Source organism: Syngnathoides biaculeatus, chromosome 15 (assembly GCF_019802595.1).
Source record: "Syngnathoides biaculeatus isolate LvHL_M chromosome 15, ASM1980259v1, whole genome shotgun sequence".
Lineage (NCBI taxonomy): Eukaryota > Metazoa > Chordata > Actinopteri > Syngnathiformes > Syngnathidae > Syngnathoides > Syngnathoides biaculeatus.
Genome location: NC_084654.1, coordinates 14,500,463 through 14,522,971, shown reverse-complemented (window position 1 = coordinate 14,522,971; position 22,509 = coordinate 14,500,463). Strand labels below are relative to the sequence as shown.

At 43.2% G+C, this 22,509-nt stretch overlaps 1 protein-coding gene across 1 annotated transcript in view; it reads left to right on the top strand.

The window, feature by feature from the left end:
* LOC133513438 (latent-transforming growth factor beta-binding protein 1-like) overlaps positions 1-22,509 on the top strand; it is a 118,763-nt gene that overhangs the window by 33,682 nt on the left and 62,572 nt on the right. The window contains exons 4-8 of the mRNA XM_061844244.1: positions 9,936-10,189; positions 11,507-11,719; positions 16,378-16,578; positions 17,510-17,781; positions 20,173-20,275. Coding sequence (XP_061700228.1) covers positions 9,936-10,189; positions 11,507-11,719; positions 16,378-16,578; positions 17,510-17,781; positions 20,173-20,275 — 1,043 coding nt within the window. The remainder of the gene's footprint in view (positions 1-9,935; positions 10,190-11,506; positions 11,720-16,377; positions 16,579-17,509; positions 17,782-20,172; positions 20,276-22,509) is intronic.

The following is a 22,509-nucleotide window of genomic DNA, read 5'->3' as shown; positions in this document are numbered from 1 at the left end:
TACTACTAGAGGGATTCTTGGAAGGCTGTCCAGACAGAGAGAACATGATTTAATCCAGTCTCAGTGGCGGGTGTGATAAGCCCTTGGACACACCCAGATTTTCGCAAGGGGAAATATTCTTCCAGGACCCATAATTATCTAAGTCATAATGGCTGGAGATGTTATCAAAAAAAAAAAAAAAAAAAGAGTGGCCCTTAATTGCTCACCGATGTTTGGCCTTATCCCTCCACGTATTTTAGAAGAAAGTTTCTGGGTGCAGTGTTTTTGTGTGATGGAACTTGCTCATTTTAAACTACTGGCACTACCTTCAATAAATGTAATTTCCAGGGAGCGTGCATTTCAAACAAACCACCTCTTTGGAGGGATAACGCAACTCTTGGTTTGGATGGAAAAGGGAAAATAGGTTTGGTTTGGCCAAAAATTGATACTACATAACTATAAACATCCCTTACTGAGGCTAGTGGAAGGGTGCTCACATAACTAGCACACTTTGGTCCACTTTAAGTGATCTCAGCGGTATTTTTTTTCTGCACTTGGTGCACTTTGTTTGGTCAGGTGGGCACAAAGTAACCAAAGGTGCCAGTAGTTGTGAGGTTACTACAGGTTTTAAAGAGATGAGGCTGGTAAATTACTGATCATGTCTTTGCTTTATTATGTACTTTATGCGGTTAGCACCTTAACATGCAAATATATCTTCCTTTCACAGATCCAAGATGAATGATCCTTGCAATGGCCCCTAGGAGTACAATTTATAATTGTACTATAGCCTGAAAATGATCAAAAAGTCATAGTTCACTCTGTGTTGCATTTAGTATTGTGGTTTTACTCACCATAGTCATGTACACAGCACACCTTAACAAACTTGAGGCAATCTTATGTGGGTTTTCATGTTTTACATCATTTGGATCTTTACAGGGTGAAAAGGAAAAGATCCAGGCAGAAAAGCAAAATTCCAATACCATTCAACCTATGTGCCCCAGAGAAAGTAAACTATTTATTTGTGCTTTAGTAAATTGATGTAACCTGAATTTAATGGGCTCCTCTCTGGCCTGTGTCACGTCCTTGCAGCAGTTTGTGGCCCTTTGGCAGAGATCTAAATCATGGGTTAAGCGGATAACTAATAGGACCATTTAAAATAAATAAATAAATAAATAATTTGGCATCTTAATATATAGCCTGGGGTGTTTAGCTTGGCAAAGCTTGCAATATAAACTAAACATTTACTGCCAGAGATTTAGTTTCTAAATGTCGAGAAAAAGCTGTAATTTAAAGTCAAACTTTACTGTGACAGGAGCTGTCGCCGAGTTATTTTTGTAGTTCCAATTAGCATAAAGTCTGCCACCGTCCCTTTATGCAACTTCGTCTCCAAGAGAAACACAAAACAACAGTGTAGTGAAAAAAAAAAAAAAAAACCTAGGCTTGGATACTATATTTAATGGCTCATGCTGGGAATCAAACCTCAGGATTTTATTGAAAGAATGACACGGGGCCTTGGTGGCAAACGATGAGTGGATGAGTGCTGCCTAAAGCCTGAGAAATGAAAAGTGTGACCACAATTGGTTTTGACTGCCGGTGGTGCACACGGTGCGGTGCAGTGACTTGTGTGCATATAAAAAAAAAAAAAAGATTAATTTATTTTTCTCAGGCCACAGAGACTTCTTTCACCTCCTAAAATATACAGACTGCTAAGACAAACCAAATTCCAGACTGAACTCTTTTGACTGTGGCCTCTGTGCGGTACAGTATATGAACTATTGGAAAGCAAACATATCTTTTCAAAGTAAAAGCAAATACATTTGAAATACCAAGACAGCAATTAATCCCTTATCACGTATCATATATAAACCTTGTAAAAACCTGTTACTAAATGAAATTCTGCAAGCGCCGTGTCATACTTGGCGAGGGGGAGCTCAACGTACGATAGCATCTTCACAACTAATCTGGAATGTTTGCACTTTCCACGATACGTTGTTGTTAATGTTTTACGACAGAGATTTATAACACTGCGGGGCTTTGAATAGCAACACGTGAACATGTGTGTATGTTTGACTTTTGAGTACTTGAATTACATCTCCTGGGACTATCAGTGAAGGCTTTCAGTCATCGAGCTCCAAGATCCAAGATCTGAGAAAGGTGCAATGGAGTGCAACTTCATTTTTTCTTTGTTGAGCTTCTTGGCGACATCTCACCCGACATCCAAAGACTTCATTTTATAGAAATTATGGAGAGGCACCTGTTTCCAAGTTCCCGTGTGTTCCTTTACAACACCAATACCACTTCATAAGAGATTTTCAAGCTTAACCCATGTGAATATCTCAAGTTTTTGAGATGGTGTAGAACTATTGTAGCAGTCCAACAATGTTTGGAAATGCCTTTTAGTCCATTTTTAATTCAGAACCTAGGGATAGGCATCGTAATCCTTGAATGGTTATGTCGATTGTATGGAAAACACTCTACGACCAGATCTAGTGCTTTGGTCTGCCCCTCTCAAACTCGTCTACATCATCGAGCTCACAGCGGCCTGGGAGGAAGCAGTCGAGGAGGCATACGAGCGGAAGCGGCTGAGGTATGCAGGACTTGGGGCCGAAGTTCAACGGCAAGGCTGGAGAGCAGTGGTACGCCTGGTGGAAGTTGGTTGCAGAGGGTTTATAACCTCCTCAACATCCAGACCACTCAGAGAGATGGGACTCCGAGGGGAGGCCCGTCGGCAGGCAGTGAGAGATCACTCCAAGGCGGTGCAAAAGGCCAGCCAGTGGCTGTGGATAAAGAGCAAAGACCCCAATTGGGCCTTCAGGAGAATTAGTGAACCTGGGACGCTGGGATTCACTGCTGAACCCTCTCGAGAGTGTTGTGGGCCTATCAGCGAAACACTTGATGACGGAAGGAAGCCCACATGATCACCCGTGGGGTGCCATCACTTATTTGAATATCCCACAGAGCCTCATCGGAGCCGAAATATGCATAAATAGAGGGATATTAACATCTACTCCTACATAATACAGCATGAAGAGTTATGTCAATTGTATGGAATCGATTGTTCCGCAAGCAGTTGAGATGAAAAGGAGTGTACAATTTATCCAGAACCAGCAGCGATGCTGTTGATTCAGTCTAAACTAGTTTGCGGTCTTAAGAAGAACGACGTATCTGCATCATGAAAAGTGGTAGATCCAGTCATAATTCCGCTATCGTAACTCCTCAAGGGAGCATAATCTGTTTCAAATGGGATCGCGGAAGAAATTCGCAGATGTTACTTAAAAGGTAACATCAAGTCGCAATCACACGTAGGTAGAAGATAATAAATGTATACAGTATACAATGTCCTGCATTATATTTTTGAAACTTACAAAGCGCTCTCATTCAGCACTCCAATCTTTTCATAAATCAATCCCTTTCCTTGAAAAATGTTTTTGCAGCGGTTGATTGGAGTAGTACAACATTTGCATTGTGTAAGCTGCTGTTTGCACAATTTTCTCAATTTCTGGTAGACTGATGATCATCCTATTTGATGCCGAGCTATGAAATGAACACAGTCTAAATGAGAAATGAAAACGCCAAAACTTTGATTTACCTTTGTAATAATGGTCATTTACATTCCCAGTTTCCAAGTAGCATTAAATTGCTGTAATTTTTTACAACTCTTACATAAAATTAGTTTTGGCCAATGCGTTTAGTTGAGAAATGGTTAAACTTATCCCCGAGTTTTAAACAAATATCCCAGATTTCCCAAAGTTGTTAACGCAACTCGTGTGGTTGCCACGGTGGTAGCTGCAGAGGGTCGTCACGCATTTCTCTGCAAATCATGTTTGCATGTCGCAAAGACACATGTGATGGCCTATTCTATGAATTATTGAGTTGTGTGTTGTGATCCAGACTGCGATGCCCATTCCAGACACTCTTCCCCTGTGTCAGACTGTCTTGTTTAGACATTCTGTCAGGAGCCAAATGACTCCATCCAACATCCAGGCGCGCTCCTCATATCGGTCGGTCTATTTTCTGCATTGGCTTCTATAAACGCACAATCCCAGCTATTAGACACGGTTTCGAATGAGACCACTTCCAAACAAATGGAAAAAGAAAAACGAGCATTGCCAAGGTTTATGGTGAGCTTCAAGCACTAAGAAAGGACCAAGTGAAAAGTAATATCAAAATAACATAACCCTTTTTTGATGGCATTCCACTGTAGGAAAATCGAGGTAGTCCCTTTGAAATGCCTCAGCTGTAACTGACAAAAAGCTTTATTTCATCTGAAAATTTATTGAGAGGGACAGTAACAAAAGCCACCGGGGTAAGCCGTGGGCAAATGAATCAACTTGGGATCATACCTTATTGTGTGAGGTCTCTCATAAACACTGTTTGGGCTTGTCAAGCAGGGCGGCCCAGGGAGATTATTTGAGATGTAAACAATTCCTTGGGATCTGGGTCACCGCGTGTGTTTTTGTGTGAATGTTTGGACTGAACGGGATCATCAAATGAATCTAGAATTTTCCCCATTCATCAATCTCTTGAAATTCCCGTTTCCCAGTAAAGACTTCACGGCATATATAACGACAATTTGCTCTCCAAGTGAACTGAAACGGGCTTTCCTGGCACCCGATGAACCACCGATCCCCTACCCAAATAAATGGACAAATCCCTGCCCTTGGTGCGGGATCAGCAAAACTTCAAAGTTCACCTACAATTTGGCCAGGCAGCGTACTTTGCTGGACACAATTTCACACATCGTTTGTGTTAAGCCTCAGCAGAAGCTCAAAGATCAACGTGTTTTCCTAGCTTTTTTTGAACTCATCTTCCAGTTTTCAGACCTGGCCTCCTTTCACAGCACTTAAATTTGCTCTACTGCTGCTCCAAGACCACCTCCTTTCCAGCCCCATCTGGCTTTAGGACGTGAGTCTGGAACTACCATTCATGCTGCTTGTCATGTCTTCATGAGTGGCGAGCATCCGCATGTTGTAATACCAAAACAAGTTCAAAGATTTTGACTGTGACTGAGAGCCAAGTCATGGTTGTGCAACGCGTTGGAAGATTTACAGTGTTGGTCTTTGCTCAGTGTAAATTCTTGGCTTTCGTTACGATTTGTAATTTCCGTAAATGTGATGAGGTTTAATAGCTTTCCATATGACGGGTGAAAGAGGAACAGACCAATAGCGTAACGTCTTAGAGGCCTTCTTTGCAATCGGATTTCAAAAAATGGAAGAAGATTAAGATAGATTGTTTGTACTGAGGTTTACCTTCACACAGTACAGTTAGGTCCAAGAAGTTTTTGAAAATGAAAGATTGTTATTAGAATGGATTTGAAATAAAGCATTTAAAATGTAATTGCTTACGTCTAATAAGAAAAAGGTGGACATAGGTCAAACTCCACAATCAAGCGATGTCTTCATGAAATGAAAAACACAGGGGTTACAACAAGGTGAACACCGCTAGTTGCCCATCATGTTCTTTGGACAGTGAAGAATTTGAAATGTAAAGTGATCATATTTTCAATAGTTGCTACAATTCGCTCTCTGAAATCAAACTTGCTACAATTCGCTGTCTAAAATTCACCGTCTGTGCCACCAGGCAAGGTTACTTCAGGTCAGAACCAAACAGCCAGCCAATCCAGTTACGCTTTCTTCGTATGTGACGTCACGTGACGAAGAAAGCATAACTGCCATTCTGGGTCACCTGAAGTAACCCTGCCTGGTGGTACAGGCGGTGAATTTCAGACAGCGAATTTTAGCCAGCTGAATTGTTAAAAAAGTTACACTGAAAAACAACTATTGAAAATGTGATCACTTTACATTTCAAATTCAAATCCTGTTTTCTGTGGCATTTCAAATTCAAATCCTGGTGGCACATATTTAAATCCATAGGCCACCGTGCTGCCCTCATAATATTTATTTTTTAGACTGTGTTTCTCATTTAGGTTGTGGTTGTGATATACTTAGAAATGGTAACTAAAATATCGCTCAACTATGCAATCGCTCAATAATGCACTCTAGTTCTCTATCATTGCAAATTATATTCACCAAATAGTTTGCAGCATATAAGAGGTTGTGTATAATATGTTTATAATTGCTCTCAGTCAGGGATCTTGATCCATTTTAATAGAACTCTGATTAGATTGTGTTAAGTAGGCCTAATGATTTTTATTTATACTAAATGCATGTTCAGATTTGCTTATCAACATCACTTTAAAAAAAACAAAACATAGTAGATAAGCTGTGCTGCAATCTCAAACATATAACATCCTCTGTTTGGTGTAATTGACCATAGCCGCTTGGAAACATGAGCTTGTTTTACTTCAAGTAGACACAGAGCTGAATAATCCTGCTCCCTGTCTGTGAACTGTGCTCACATTTAGCAGCTTATTCACCGGGATCATCAGGGATTTAATTGAACATGCATGGCCATCATTTGATATCCCAAACATTTTTCCATGTGTCTTTTAAAAGCATGTTCAGTGTAATCTTAGCAGAGGTCTTAAAAATTGCTTTCAAGTCACCCAGAACAGGGACGGGGGAAGAGTGAGTTCCTCCTTGGCTGCATTGCCGGGACCTAATGATGACATCAAGCTTGCTCTCAGTGGCCCCTGATCTGCAGGCAGAGGGGGCAGCTGTGAGCTCATGTTGGAAGGAAGTCGCTTCGCCATTGGAAGTCGTAGACGGGGGAGAGCAACATCTGGCTAAGCCCAGGAAGAGAGGCAGGATGTGTGCGAGCCAGGTATATTGTAAACGATGGAAAAAGCTCATCACGATTTGGAGTGGACGGCAGAACAGAGTTTGCGTTCCGCCTTCTCTGACGTGCCCTTTGACTCGAGCACCTTATGTTTCCCCGTGTCACATCCCCATCCACGGGAACCTCCCTGCGTTTCGGGATCGAGGTCAGCAGCTGTCAACTACAGTCGACTGCCTTTTCAAAAGATGACAGGGGAGAACGCAATCAAAGGTTTATCTCGCTTGACTCTTTTGCTTCAAGCAGCAGGGAGGTGCTTTCTGGCTTGCTCTATAAAGAGTCATGCATTGACTTGCATGACATTTGTCACAGCTTGGAATGTTGTGTGCGTGTGCGTATTCATGCGTTTTATATTATGTGTTTATTTATCTGGTTATTGTTGTGTCTGTTGGGAGCTGATTCACTGCATAAATACATGGTGTGTGGCTCTGAATCACGTGTAACTACAAAGTAAAGTGGAAACCTTTGCCAAGCTTGAAAGATTGTAGTCTGCACATCAACACACAGAATTCCTGGTAAAGAACAGATTAAACAAATATTTGTATTCACGTTATCCACTGTGGCAGGACGATGCCCAACTGGTTAGCACATCTGCCTAACAGTTATGTAGGCCCGAGTTCAAATCCAGCCTCGCCTGAATGGACTTTGCATTTTCTCAGTGCCTGCGCTGGTTTTCTCCGGGTACTCCGCTTTCCTCCCTCATCCCCAAAACATGCATGGTATGGTAATTTCAAATTATAAATTACCCTTAGTGAGTCCCGTGATTGTTTGTTTATATATGACCTACAATTGGCTGGTAACCAGTCTGGTTGTCGGGCCGCAGACTGGTGGGGGTCTGCCCCAAACCCTTTGGGTCCTACCATCTTCTCCGCTCTCTTGGCGCCCTCGCCCCTCCTTCTTCGCGACAAGCATTCAGTAAGACCTTGCTTTGGCAGGCTATGGCCGATTCTGTGTGTCTGTTGGCTCCTGTATTGGGCATTGTTGTTGGGTGGGGCCCCCATGCTCTCTGGAGGTGGTCAGGGCAGTAGAGGTATTACTAGGTGGGGCCGTGGTTTCAGGTGGTGGTTGGACTTGGGACTGGCTGGGTTGCTTCGGTCTGGACAGGGACCTCCCACCCAACCCCCCACACACGCTCCCCACATACTTCCGCCGCTCACTCTTCCTCAATGTGCTGTCACCCCTAGTCTCTTTCTGTCCCCGAAACTCTTTTCTGTTTGGCTGCATTCTTTAATAAACATAAAAATAAGAAAAATAAATTACAAAAATAAGCACAGGGAGTATTTGAAACTCGACTGTTGCACAGCAAAAACATATAGGCACTCAGATCCACCATTTTGCAAAGCAATGCAGCTGAACAGGACAGGTAAAAAAAAGTGTTACATGGACACCAAGCTTTAACAAGAAAAAATACATTCCTCTTCGGAATTTTAATCACACCGATAACAGGTGCTTATCTTATCAAGTCACAAAGTTTATTTATATATAAATTGGTTTATAAATACACAGTGATTAAAATAAGTATTTGAACACCCTGCTATATTGCAAGTTCTCCCACTTAGAAATCATTGAGGGGTCTGAAATTTCATTGTGTGTATTCCCAACAGTCACCTTGGAAATGGTGGTCTCTTTTCAGGTCATTGACCAAGCCCTGTCATGTAGTCCTGGGCTGATTCCTCATTGAGACCCCACGAGGTGATATCTTGCATGGGGCTCCACTCCGATTGAGATTGGCTGTCATGTTTAGCCTCTTCCATTTTCTAATGATTGCTCCAACAGTGGACATTTTTTCACCAAGCTGCTTGGCAATTTCTCCGTGTGGAGTCGTACAATTTTGTCTCTGGTGTCTTTGGACAGCTCTTTGGTCTTGGCCATGTTACAAGTTTGAGACTTACTGATTGTATGGGGTGGACACGTGTCTTTATGCAGCTACCGACCTCACACAGGTGCATCTGATTCAGGATAATATATGGAGTGGAGGTGGACTTTAAAAGGCGGACTAACAGGTCTTTGAGGGTCAGTATTGTAGCTGATAGACAGGTGTTCAAATACTTATTTGCAGGTGTACCACACAAATAAATTGTTAAAAAAAATCATACATTGGTGATTTCTGGATTTTTCTTTTCGGATTATCTCTCTCACAGTGGACATGCACCTACCATGAAAATTTCCGACCCCTCCATGATTTCTAAGTGGGAGAAGTTCCAATATAGGAGGGTGTTCAAATACTCATTTTCTTCACTGTAGATTTTTTTAGAACCCCGCTAAAGAACACACAAACCAACCAACATGAAGTTTTTAGATTCTCATCCGCAGTTAAGATTTATGCCTCAATTACCTTGCAAGTTCAGTGTGCTTTGCGGAACCCTTCAACTGATCTGATTTGGTCCAGTTCCATTGTAGCTCGCTCTGTTGATAGTCTGACAGGCCTGATAACCAGGATCCAGATGTGTTTTTGCAAGGATGAATGTCAAAACAGGCCCAAAAAACCCCACATTACAGGTAGGACCTTCTGCCTTTCTGTCTGAGGCACGCGACTCCCCCAAGTCGCTCACATGAGCTCAGCTTCCAGATTGCACATCACGGGCTCGAGTAATTGACCCAAATCAAATGCTTGCTGGTAAAAAAAAAAAAAAAAAAAAAAAAAAAAAAGGGAGAAAATGAAAGAAAAAGTGCGCCCAGGTCAAAGCTTTGTTCTGTGATCCTAGTTTTAATACTTCCCGTGGACCTGTTTATCTCTCAGGATGTTTTTCCGGTCCAAACAAGTTCATCAGCTATTCAACCAGACTAAATGGATGCAGGGCGAGCTAATGTAGGCCTCCTGGCAACATCTTTTTCTCTGGGAATATGGGACCGGGATCATTTTTCCAATTGTTTTTTCATTTAAGTGATGAATTATCTTTTGTTACCAAATGTCTTTTGTGTCATCAAAAAGAATTTTTGTGGATGAGTAAGGGTCGTGGCTTCTTGACCTGCTGCAGATGTTAGTTGAGACAACTTGTGCTTTTGTTAGATTTAATTTGTACAAATTTATTAATTAAGCGGAGTGATGACGTAAGACAATGTTCATCCCTCAGGAATATTATTTTCTGTTGCACAGGCTCACCACGCTTAAACCAATTTCACAGCGATGCACACGCAATGCCGATTGAGTGAATATGTGTGGGATGTTCACTTTGCTCTGAGGTCATATGTTTGTGGTTTTGTGATGATGTGACTGACAGGACCCAAGTGAAACCGGGACCCCCTGAATCCTCCCCTCAGCTGACCGGGACCTCCCGTACCGTCAAGCGTTATCCGTCATCTTCTGGGCCCATCACCTCCAACGCGCTGCCCAACGGCAACGCCCACGGAAACGACCACAGGAGCTCCCATGGACAAAGAAACGGCCACGACAACTTGCACTACTTCAACACTCACAGGGGAGCCAGTAACAACCAGCTACATGGAAAATTCAATAATGCGTTATCACCAGCAGGTAAAAAAAAAAAAATCATATGCACTGTGAAATGAATCATAAATCTCTCACATCTCACATCTCTTCACATTTCCGCCCAGCCTTGCCACATCTAAATAAACAACACACTGCTTAGTTCAGAATACATACTGACACATCCTGCTGTGTCACAACTAACTGGAATATGGGCCGCCACAAAAAAGACAAAAAAAAAAATATTGGCAGCGTCCCAGACTGTACTTCACGCCTGTGCTCAGCTGTGCCGCTCATCTGCACGCTTGCCTCTGCTGAAGAGTTAAACACTTGGACATTATTGGCGCCCTGCCCAGTCCCCCTTAAAAGATATAGTTAAAGTTCGTTTTATTAGATAACCTCAGTGAAATTGAAGTAAAAAGTACTCAAAGTAGCGGTGGTATGCTTTTCGTCTCTTTTAAAAGTCCTTGGGACTAAATTGGCCCTTGTGAGATCTTGCCTCCTTCCTCAGATAGTGGACCAAGTTGTAATGGATGCCGTGCTACGTTTTGTCGTCATTGTGTCGCCTGTAGATGAGATTGCTACAATTTATGATGGAGGAAAATGAATTAAAATTTTGTCATTTTTCATATTCCATATTATTTCACAATAGGAGTCACTGATGTTGTAGTGGTACACACACCTGCCTTCGGTGCGGGCAGCGTGGGATCGATTCCCACTCAGTGATGGTGTCGATATCTGCCCTGCGACTGACTGGTGACCAGTTCAGGGTGTAGGCCGCCTTTCGCCCGAAGCTAACTGGGATAGGCTACAGCTTTCCCGCAACCCTTCTGAGGATAAGCGGCTTGGACAATGATATGACATGACATTATTTCACGTAAAATAAAGCAAAATGAAGGTGTCCCTCTTAACAGACGGTTGGTTTTCACTGCAGTTCCATCCATTCACCCGTTTCCTATTGCGCTGGTCATCCATTTCTTTGTATTCTTCTGCGGTCCCTGCATTCTTTTGGCCTCATTAGGTACCCGAGTAACGGCAGGCACATCTGTACTACATTCACTTGCCCTCACCTCTCTTTGCCCCCTTCACTCATACACCCATCTGAAACACCCTCTCGCAAAGATAAAGGCCCTGGAGGCCAGCCACCTATTCCATGTTTGCTGGCCTGCAGCGCAGTTGCTCATTCAGTTACAGCGCGCCAACGACGATTATCGGCACACGCCCTTGTGCACTTAAAAACTGCCCGTTGCTCCGCCAAGAGATGAGTAGCGTGTCACAGTGAGGCTGAAGGGGAAGGCATGGAGCTTGCCTCCAGTCCGCTCCTAATGTTGCTGCTTCTCAACCGGCTCTGCGTTTGCTTTCCAGGGGCCAACCTCACCTCCAGCCTGGACCGCATAAAGATTGTCTTCACGCCCACGATGTGCCGCCGGGTGTGCAGCAATGGGCGCTGCTACAATAGCTGCGAGAAAGGAGACGTGACCACTGTCTACAGTGAGACTTCGCACCAGCAGCAACATCATCATCACCACCACCAGCAGCAGCAGCAGCACCAGCCAAAGGCGCCGGGCTTCCGACTCTGTGAGTGTCAACTTCAGGCCCTCGCGTTATCGTAACTTTATTATTTTCCGGTGTTTTTTGTCACTTCTTTTCACCTCTTCGCTTTCCCATGCCTGTTTTCTGATTCTCACACACAGTCCCTACACCTCCATTCTATATTTTTTTACGGGGTGAGACTGACAAAATGGGTTCCCGGTGTCATGCTGTCTATCCTCAATACCAAAGCTCAGAGAGGATGAGATAAAAGACCAAAATCTTTCTGTCAAAGAAACAGAGGTCTGGAGAATGGGAAAGAAAAGGGGTCGAGCCGATTCAAAGCAGGGTCTGTTCAAGAAAGCTAATCTCCTGAAACACACACACATATCCACACTTTAGAGATGGTGGTCCCACGCTCCCACCACTTAGCCCCATCTTTTTGCGGTTTACACCTCGCTGTTGGGCTGCCCGTTAACCATTTAACGTGCTCTCTGGGAGAGCGCGTTTGAATGAAAGATGAGAACGGGCGTGCCGGTAAAACAGAACGACCAGCATGGGCAGGATTTTACAGGGATTACATTAAACCTGTCAGTTATCCAGAGCGCTCGGCTTCCAAATTCACACGGCAGTGCCCATGGGAAGGCAGGGTACGGTCAATGCCAAGGGCAAGGTCCGTGACCTTGCATGTTTTTTTTTTTTTCTGCGGTTACAAAGGTCCAGCTAAGGCTCAGACTAATAGCTGCTTGTGGATTAAAGGGAATGGCTGCACACACCACATGCATACAAGGCCTCTCTGGTTACATAAAAACAAGTAAATAATGTTTACCTCAGAGCATTATTACCAAATATGTAATACACCCGTATGGGCCAAAACATGACGCATGCCTTCACCAAAGTCAGTCGAGTGTACCACTACACCATCAGCGATTTAGCCTTTTCAATGATAACTATAAAAAAAAAAAGAAAACAATGAGTAGCGCACAGACAACCCCCAAAATGGAAAGGTTGTGGTCCGCATATCACCAGATCTTGGCAAAGAACAGTTGAAAAAAAAGGTCCTTCTTTTCACGTTTCTGCATCTATAAAAGTGTCTTTGGTCAAGGGAAAATATACAAAGAGTGCCTGCCAAGTCTCAAGTGGGGTTATAAAATAAGCAGACAGTATGCACACCGAAACGAAGCCGCTAATAGTGCAAAATATGTTGAAAAGAACTGTTGCTGTTGACAAGACTTAATAATTTGTGAGCATGACGCCCCTTTTGGTTGCCAGTGAATTTTATTATTCAACCTAGTAAACGGAATAGCTGTGTCCTGTTCGGAGGGCAGACACTAAGTCATGTCACGTCATGTCACCCCTTATGCAGGAGATTTCCTACCTGCATTAGATTTAACAACTCTTTGCCAAAAGTCATGATTCTCCATTGTTTCTCATTAGCCTTACTAATATCTGGTATTCCGTCCATCCATTTTCTGTCCCGCATATCCTCACTGGGGTCGCAGGAGTGCTATGTTCGGGCAAGAGGCGGGGATCATCCTGAACTGGTCATGAGCCAATCGCAGGGCACCTAAACAACTATTCACACTCACATTCACACCTACGGGCAATTTATTGTCTTTAATCAACCTACTACGCATGTTTTGGGGATGTGGGAGGAAACCGGAGTAGCTGGAGAAAATTTCATTCCATCTTTCAATATTAAGTATTTCAGGATAGGGCTGTTGGTGCGGCGAAAATCTTGGGATATGGCAGGTAGCGATGCATGCTGCAATAAAGATTAATTTGTTGGCTGAAGGAGAGGCTCAATGAGACAGAATTTGCACAAGTTGTCAATTTCAGCCCAGGACTGGTAAAGAGCTTAAAACTGATGATTGTGGTTGTAGGTTGAATTGGAGAAAAGCTGCCTCTGACCATCTTACCCGCAACGGATCGTTATTATATTTGTAAAGCTGTAATTTTTGGAGTGCGGCAGTCCACTGAATTAGGTGTCTGGTCACTGTTTTTCGTGGCTCATATGCGTCCATGAATTGGGTTTCGTAAAATAATATACAGTGCAAAATTAAATAACCTTGGTGTCCTGGAGGCAACATCTTTTTCCTGCTCACTCCATTTCCCCTCATTTTTATTTCTCTGAAAGCCCACCTGAAGTATCTAAAACCTGTATGTTTCGGAAAATGGATGGACAGATGTATTAAAAGGAGGTGGTCTTCCATGTGGGTTAGCATCCTGTTATCACTTGGGCGTGCATTTTCATCAAGGAATGTCAAGAGGACCGCAAACAGTTATCTCATGCTTTTGTTATGCTCCCCGACGCTGGTGCAGAAAAAACGGTGTAATTATAACGGGCTCCCTTGCGCATAGCACTTGCTTTACTTTAAGGGATGACATCACCTGGAGTCGACGTCTGTTTATGGAGTGGGAAACGTGAGCGTGTGCTTTTCTGTTTGCTTGAGTGTTTTTTGAGTGGACGCACAGATTGACACTGTGTGAAGTCTACAGTAGGACTATGAATAGTTCCTGCCCCCGCGGTGGGACTGGCCTGGCGCAGACGAGTGCAGGCCTGCATCACACACTCAAAGAATTCAATAGCCCCCTTGAGCTGATACTATAGCCAGCATGTCTAATCAGAGGAGTCCGTTCCCTACTCCTGAACACTAACATTGGTAGGATATTTCTGCACGAATATTGATATGTTCAAAAAGGTCGATTTATTAGCATTTTTACCAGTCTTCCTATTGCAAACTGTGTCTAAGATCATTGAAAACAAACTGCCATTAATTTTAGGGTTGAAATGATTTCACAGTGTATCAGGTGGTAAACCGTTAGCCTCACAGTTCTGAGGACCCGGGTTTGATCCTGGCCCCGCCTGTGTGGAGTTTGCATGTTCTCCCTGTGCCTGCGTCGGTTTTCTCCAGGCACTCGGGATTCCTTCCACTTCCCAAAAACATGCAACATTAATTGGACACTCTAAATTTCCCTTAGGTGTGGTTGTGATTGCGGCGGTTTTTCTCGATGTGCCCTGCGATTGGCTGGCGACCAGTTCATGGTGTACCCCGCCTCCTGCCCGTTGACAGCTGGGATAGGCTCCAGGGTCGTGAGGATAAGCAGCTCTGTCTGGACGGATGATGGGGAAATTCAGTTTGGAAATCTGATCAAATAAGAGTTCAACCTGTCTGTCGAAAGGAGCTTTGTTGCATCTTAGAGGTTGCAATGCTTCATGTTTTTGTCAGTTCATTCTTCTCTTCTTTGACTTATTGTTTGTGCCTTTTCCAGAAATGACTTTCTTCAAGATCCTCATTGTCACATGGGGGACATACCAACTAGCTGAGAATGGATGTTGTTGTGATCAGATGTGGACTGTGCACATACATTATAGTTAAATTGTGCTTCCCTTTTCAAACATGAAGTTAATTGGGACAGAGCATAAATAACCAGAATATACACACTTGCTCAACCTTTTCTATTCCTTGTGTGTGTTTGTCTCCTCCACCTCATTGCTCAGTGTGTTAATTGATGCCTTGTGACACAACAGCTCATTCCCATCATGCCAGTGTGAGCCAGCAGCATCTCCCTGCTTGCTGTTCACAACATGTTAAGGATTTTAGTGCCTCCATGATGACACTGCACAGAATGCCCTCCTCTTTCCTCTCATAATAGCAAGCTAATCCAATTCAAACTGTGTTTTGAAGCCGGCCTCATGAATGCGAGGAGGTACGGAGGTTTCCCTTGGTCCTTTGGTTCATGCTACGCATTGTCTTGTTTGCCATGGGCCGGTTGTGTTTCATTTGGGGTTGTTTTAAAGCGTAGGAAAGGTTAAGTTCATGACATTCAAATTTGTGGATGAGTGTTGGCTCAGCTATTCTATGAGCTGTGCTGGTCCATATCTTTTTATGCCAGCAGATAAGTGCTTGAAGCAACGCAATCCAGCCAACGTTGCCTTTTCCTCAATTCTTCCTCTTTTTTCATCGTGTAATAATGTATGTAATAATTCATACACTAGACTAGACTGTGCGTGTTTGCCGTTTCAAGGATATACATTTTACAATCCTTTTCCTACGCACTCAGTTATTAACTGCAGAATTAAAATGCTTTTTTTTCTTTTTTTTTTTTTGTTGCCAAAATCAATATAATGTAACTGAATAAGTAAGTAACATGTGATTTAAGTTAATGCATTTCCCATTAATGATTTCAAATACAAAACAGAATCAGATATAATTCCATTGGACCTATATGTTTATTTTTTTTTATAATATGCAAGAAAATACAATCAGTAAAAAAAGTGAGTTTCTTTCGGCTTGTCCCGTTAGGGGACGCCACAGCGTGACATCTCAGATGAACGCTCATGTTTGTTTGGCAAAATGTGACATAATGTGTAGTGCAGTTTCCATTAATTCATGAAAGTTTAGTCTATGAAGATTTAATGGTACATTCACCCGACTTCAGGGTTCATTTCCGACTCAGTGTTGGTGTGAATGGTCGTCTGCCTCTGTATGTGAACTGTTTCTTTATTTCTTCATTTCTTTCCATTTTTCTGTTCCTGTTTTTTCCGTTTGTATGATCAGATAAAGCAATCAATCAGTCAAAAAATAAAGTGAACAACTAGGAATATTCCTTCTTCAGCATATTCCTGTATTCTATCTTGCAGAATGTACACTTGTAAATGCAACCCTAACCATTTCCTTTCCCCATTCTCTTTTTCTCTTCAGTCTTTTGTCAGATCCCCTGCCTAAATGGAGGCCGTTGCATCGGCAGGGACCAATGTTGGTGTCCAACCAACTCCAGCGGGAAGTTTTGCCACTTGCCTGCTCACCCTCAAGCGAAGCCCACCACTCACAAGGACTCCAGAAACTCTGGATCGAAATCTCCTTCCCACTCCACGTACACTCTTCCGCTTTCCAATCAGCAAGGTAAGCGTGCACTTTTTTTAGCCAATGCGAGGGCAGCTTCTGCAACGCAGCCATATGAAACTGTGCATCTGTTGTCCTTGAATTACTCACTTGACATTTTGGGGATATGGCTGGCTTTGATCCCATTGTTTCCCGTGACAGGGTCAATTTCCATCTGTGTTGCTGTAGCTGTTTTATGTCTTAAAAGCAGAAGGTGTGAATCGGGGGAATGTATACGTTTTTCAGATGTCCCAGCATCCGTTTTAAATTTCATTGATAGCCAATGAAAACTGAAATGGGCAAGTCCAACCACTGTGATATTGTGTGAAAACACGCACAAAAAGATATTCTTTTGAGAATGTGTTATCAATGCACAGAGGCAAGTTTCACGTTGAAGTGCTCATGATAAGGTCTATTTCTTCTGTCTCACTTTGATTCATGATAGCAGATTCTGGGAAAAAGCCCTGGAACTCCTGAAAGATAGATGCTTCCCCCCAAGTCTGAAGGATAAAAGCGCTCTTTCTACACATTGCAACATCTTCTCACCTCGATCAAATCTGTCTTTGGTCTTTAAAGTTTGATTTAAACTTGGTAATCCAAAACGCTTTCATGTTTTTGGTTTGGAGTATCATTAATCTTTTTATTGCCAGGAATTACCAATTACTTATTGATTACTATTAATCTCAGTTAAAAAAAAAAGATTTTCAAGGGTATGTTAGCTGATTACATTCACTTAGTGTTTACATACAAATTTTGTCACTTGGCTTTTGGTTGTAAGAGAATTTAATAATAAAATAAAGCTGAGAGCGGTGATGTAAAGAGGGGTGCAAGTGGAGAAATTTCACCCAAAAGATGAATAGAGGTCCAACACTCCTGAAACCCTTGTGAGGATAAGCGTCTCAGATAATGGATGGATGGATGGATGTGTAGGTTATGTATCTTTTTCTTCTAGTCTCGCTTCACCCATCCTTGGTCAAGGTCCATATCCAGCATCCGCCGGAGGCCGAGGTCCGCATCCATCAAGTGGCTCGGGTCCAACCCGGTCAAAGGTCACCCGCCACCGAGGGGGCTCACTCCGTCCAGCAGCGCTCTCAGCCTGGGAATGGCCAAGAGCCCGCCATTGAGCATGGCGGCAGACACACCGGCGTGAACGGCCACGCCAGACCGCACCACCGTCAGAACGGTCACGTGGGAAGATGCTTCCAGGACACAGTTGACGGACAGGTATTATTATCAACATCTGGTGCTCTTTGGTCTGTTGTAGGCGACGTGAAAACTCGAAAGCGTGTTGTTCCACATTGTCTTGCCGTGTCTTTCTCTGTCAGGGTTGGTCTGTGGTTATGGTACATGTCATCTTCAGGATAGATGAGGCGTGACCACACTGGTCAGTGAAGTGTTACACCACTTCCTCGAAGTGGACATGTTTATACTTATGGTGCATTCAGAAAACGAAAGGCTTCTTTATACTCGCTTGGGCGGCGACTGCACTGACGTCCCTGCGGCTGTCCTTCACGCAGTTTGCCTTTATACTCGAACGCAACCCGTGCGCGCAGTTTTGAAAATATACAGCAGTAGGCCTCCATATTGAGGATGTCGCCACTGCTGGTGTTGGCTAGGACTTCTTCTGCATTTTTTGTCCATTTCAGATAATCGTTTTTATTTTATTTTCCATACAAACAAAGAAAGCAATAACAATGGTGACAATTGGATTTAGATCACGAGATGATACATTTAATTATGCTGCATAATCAATCAAGAAGGCTATGGCGTCTGCGGTATGTGGAACCAAGAGGAACACTGAGTATGTCATCACAGCATGTGGCTAAAACCGACCAATCACGAGAGATGAGCTCCGCGGCAACAATTTCTGCTGCATGCGCGTCAAGTTACGCAGTGGCGCCGCGTGGGGCAACGCGCCGGTCACGTGATGCAATGCGGGCGCTGTCGGCCGCACAAGCGCGCGAGTATAAACAGGCCTTAACTTTTGGCTTCGAATACGCTGTTTCCAATTGTGGGTCAGATGGAATGACTCACCTCGTGATACAATACAGTATTGTCTGTTCCAGGAATCGCAGGAATGTTACTCTTTATGGTAGTGAGGCAAAACAGTGCATCGCACTGTACTGATTGCAAAACTGACTACCATATTTCCTCAAATTGAGGTTCCTCCTCGACAGTAGTAGACGCCATATTTCAATGATCTCACAGACAATTGCATCATCCACTTGAACAAATAAACGCTTTTAGCCAAATGGATGTCTCCCTTACTCCCCTCAGGGAAAAAAAAAACTGCTATGACCTTAGGCGGTACGTTGGAACAGCTGGTAAAGCATCGGCCTCACAGTTCTGAGGACCCGGGTTCAATCCCGGCCTTGCTTGAGTGGTGTTTGCATGTTCTTTCTGTGCAAGTGTGGGTTTTCTTGGGTTTCCTCCCACATCCCAAAAACAAGCAACATTAATTGGACACTAAATTGCCCCCAAGGTGTGATTGTGAGCGCGACTGTCTCTATGTGCCCTGCGATTGGCTGGCAACCAGTTCAGGGTGTACCCCGCCTCCTGCCCGTTGACACCTGGAATAGGCTCCAGCACTTACCGCGAACCTTGTGAGGATAAGCGGCAAAGACAATGGATGGATGGATGTTATGACCTTAAATCATATACGCTATAGTTGATGCACGTAATGTACATTTAAAGACTTCTCTCCTCAGTGCTTTTGAAATTATAACATTTTGAAATTATGTTGCTAATCAAAACACCAGCACTAGATTTTACATTAACAGATGTTAAATTTTGTATCACCGTGCTAAACTGCTAAAAAAAACAGATGCAACGTGTATGCTATCGCAGCTGAAACTGTGATTACACCCTTTCCTTTAAACTAAGTTTTTTTTTTTTTTTTTGTTTAACATGATTTTATTAATGTAGTAACTTAGCTAATTGTACGGGCTAAAATGGTGCCCATACTGTTAATAAAGCTTATATGGTGACAGAGTTTCCAATTAGCTATTAAAAAAGAAACTTTCTTTAAATCAACCAGCATTGTGCAGAAAACTGGATTTGTCTTTAATGTTCTAACCTATTTTTATTGTCACGTCTGTGTAATATTTTGTGGCTGCATTGGGCTTTTTTTTAATTTATTCTGGAAAGCATCATTGTCGGACAAAAAAATGTTTTAGATGTGAACTCTTTACATGATTTCCTTCTCAATAGTCATGTGCCATTGTTAGCCACACTAGGTTTCCGGCCCCTGCCTTATTCCTTGAGCATGTTTGTGCGTATTAGATTACGGCTCTCATTTTCCAAAATTGTTCTCTTGCCAGTTTACCCATTTGGTGTTCTGCAAAAGAATGGTTTCTGTGTTTCCACTTGACTTTTGTAAATCTCTACTGGGCAACTCCACTCGGTTCTGCAAGGAATTTCTCCCCATTAGCCAAATATTCATGATCCAAATGCCAGGAGGTTGATAGTTGAGTTACTGAAACCAGTTCTCCAAAAAGCTAATGTATTCCTGTTCATTCATTCCTTGCTGATAGAGGGAGAGTCATCTATGATTTTATAGGTGCACTTAAACCACACCTCACTTCTGAGATTTATCACATATGAATGTTTTTGCAGTGTGGAAAGCCTCTGCCAGGCCTAACCAAACAGGATGATTGCTGTGGAAGCGTGGGAGCCTCTTGGGGTCTCAACAAGTGTCACAAGTGTCCAACCAAACCAGGTGATCTCCCACTGACTAGCAGTAATAGATCTATACTATAGTTCCTCAGCATCTTCATTTCTGCTACCTCCAGGTCTGCTTCCTGTTGTTTCTTCAGTGTCACTGTCTCTAATCCATACACCATGGCCCGCCTCACCACTGTTTTATAAACTTTGCCCTTCATCCTAGCAGAGACTCTTCTGTCACAATCTATCCTTTCCTTCCATATTCCAAAATTGAACAGTTACTCAAGCCTTTGGTGGCTTCGTGCCATTTCCATTCCTCATACCCGGGCAATACTATGAATTGAGTAGTTGTCTGTCCAATGAGGTGCCAGGAACAGGATTGGAAAAAAAACATTTTAGAACAGATAACTACCATAACAGATAACTACCATAACAGATAACTACCATAGTTGTGATCTACACATGCATATCTTGCATCTCCTGTCTTACATTTGTTACATTTGTGTTTATAGAGAACTATTTTCTTTTTTTTTACCAGCTACAATGTCTCAAAGAAAACAAGACCACACAAATGGAAGGGTGGATTCCCTTTAGTCCGTGTACCGTTCACTTCACATTTGGGTCCACGTCAGAGTTTATGCATAATTCGCTGTAACCAAACCTAACCCATAACCACAGCAAGTGACTGATGGTCTGGTCTAGGGTGTGCCCCGCCTCTCACCTAAAGTCAGCTTCTATAGGCCCCAGGTCATTCACTATCCTAACGAGTACAAAAAAAAAATGGTTGATGGATAACCCGTAACATATTTCATTGTGTTGTTATCTGGCCAATCATATAAATGCAAATGGATGCAGCCATTAGTGGAATCGGTTGTTAAACAACTTTGATCCTAGTATACTGTATGAGTCATTGTTATTGGAGGGTGCCAGGTGGGCCGTGTTGTGATCATTTACAACCTTGCATTTGTAGTTTTTCCTGGTGTGTTATTAGTTTCTTCATATTCTAGTTTTGCCTGGCACACTCACCCAAAACCGCAAGCCACAATTGGGCCCCACTTTGCTCAAGTGCAGTTTCCCATCCAGAGTTTTGTTTATTGTTGCCTTTATTTGGCAGTAGCAACCGTTCTAATTTTCAACTGTGCAGTTGTTTCTGATTGGTGGATATTCAGAGCATTTATCACCGGGCTTAACACTACCGAGGACAGGGGAGTGAGGATAATTACCATATTCAGTCGGCATCAGATCTGGGGAATACCGCGTAGCATGAGTCTCCTCAGAGTAGTAAAATTATTCTGACTATTTTTTTTACTTTCATTAAAACTGAAACTTGGGAAGCTAATGAAAGCACGAAGATGATAGTCTGGAGCGAGCACCACCCACCCTGCGGGTGTAAGGAAATGAACAGGCGTAATTCAGCTACTTTCCAACCCAAACTGCGGTAGGTTTGAGAAACAGCAGCAGGCTGGTTGCACGCTGACAAGCTGGGTGGGTGGTGACACTTCTCACTGTACGCCGACTTTTACTCGACTTGACAGTCCTGTGTGTTATTTGGGGAGGGGGGGACTTGATTGTGTACCCGCACCGGGCCCAGAGGGGACTTTGGAAAGCGAGGCCTGGTGAAAAGCAGCAATAGTGGTTTTGTTGTGTTCTATATAGTTTCTTGTCTTTCTTCTTAATTGGATTGCAGCCAAAGCCACAAATGTCGCTTGGCTGTCAAAGTCCTCAAGCTGTGTTTAATATCGAACCAGGCCTTAATTAGAAGCAGATATCATCCCTCTGTATCCCTTCCATCCATCATAGAGCTATTTTCTCGTAATCCATTCCTCTTCAAGCAACTCTCTCCCTGGACTCTCAGATGTTCTTCTCTGTTCCTTTGAAGTTCCAACGAGAGGCACCACCGCGTGCTCCTCTTCGTCGTGTTTTTGGTATCCTATAGGCCTGGGTCCCAGGTCACACGAATGCTGCACAGAAAGGGGACGGAACACGAAAAGGGAAAATGAAGTCATATTCGATGTCCCTCCCGTCTTGGAGGGAGCTTTAATAAGAGAAGTGCTTCGAATTCCTGAGTGTTATTGTTCTCACTTTAGACACTTGGCTAGATCTTTGAGCTGCATTCCTCCCACCTTGGCCCACGTTTGACACAAGTGATATGGAACCAGGGGAAAACAGCCCCTGAAAAATGTTGCTGCTCTTTTGTTCTGTTTCACTGAGAGGGTCCGTTGTCCGTCTGCGATTTGGAGAAAGCGTCATCTCGCATTTAAGGAGTCTCCTGTATGTCCTTTTTTTTAG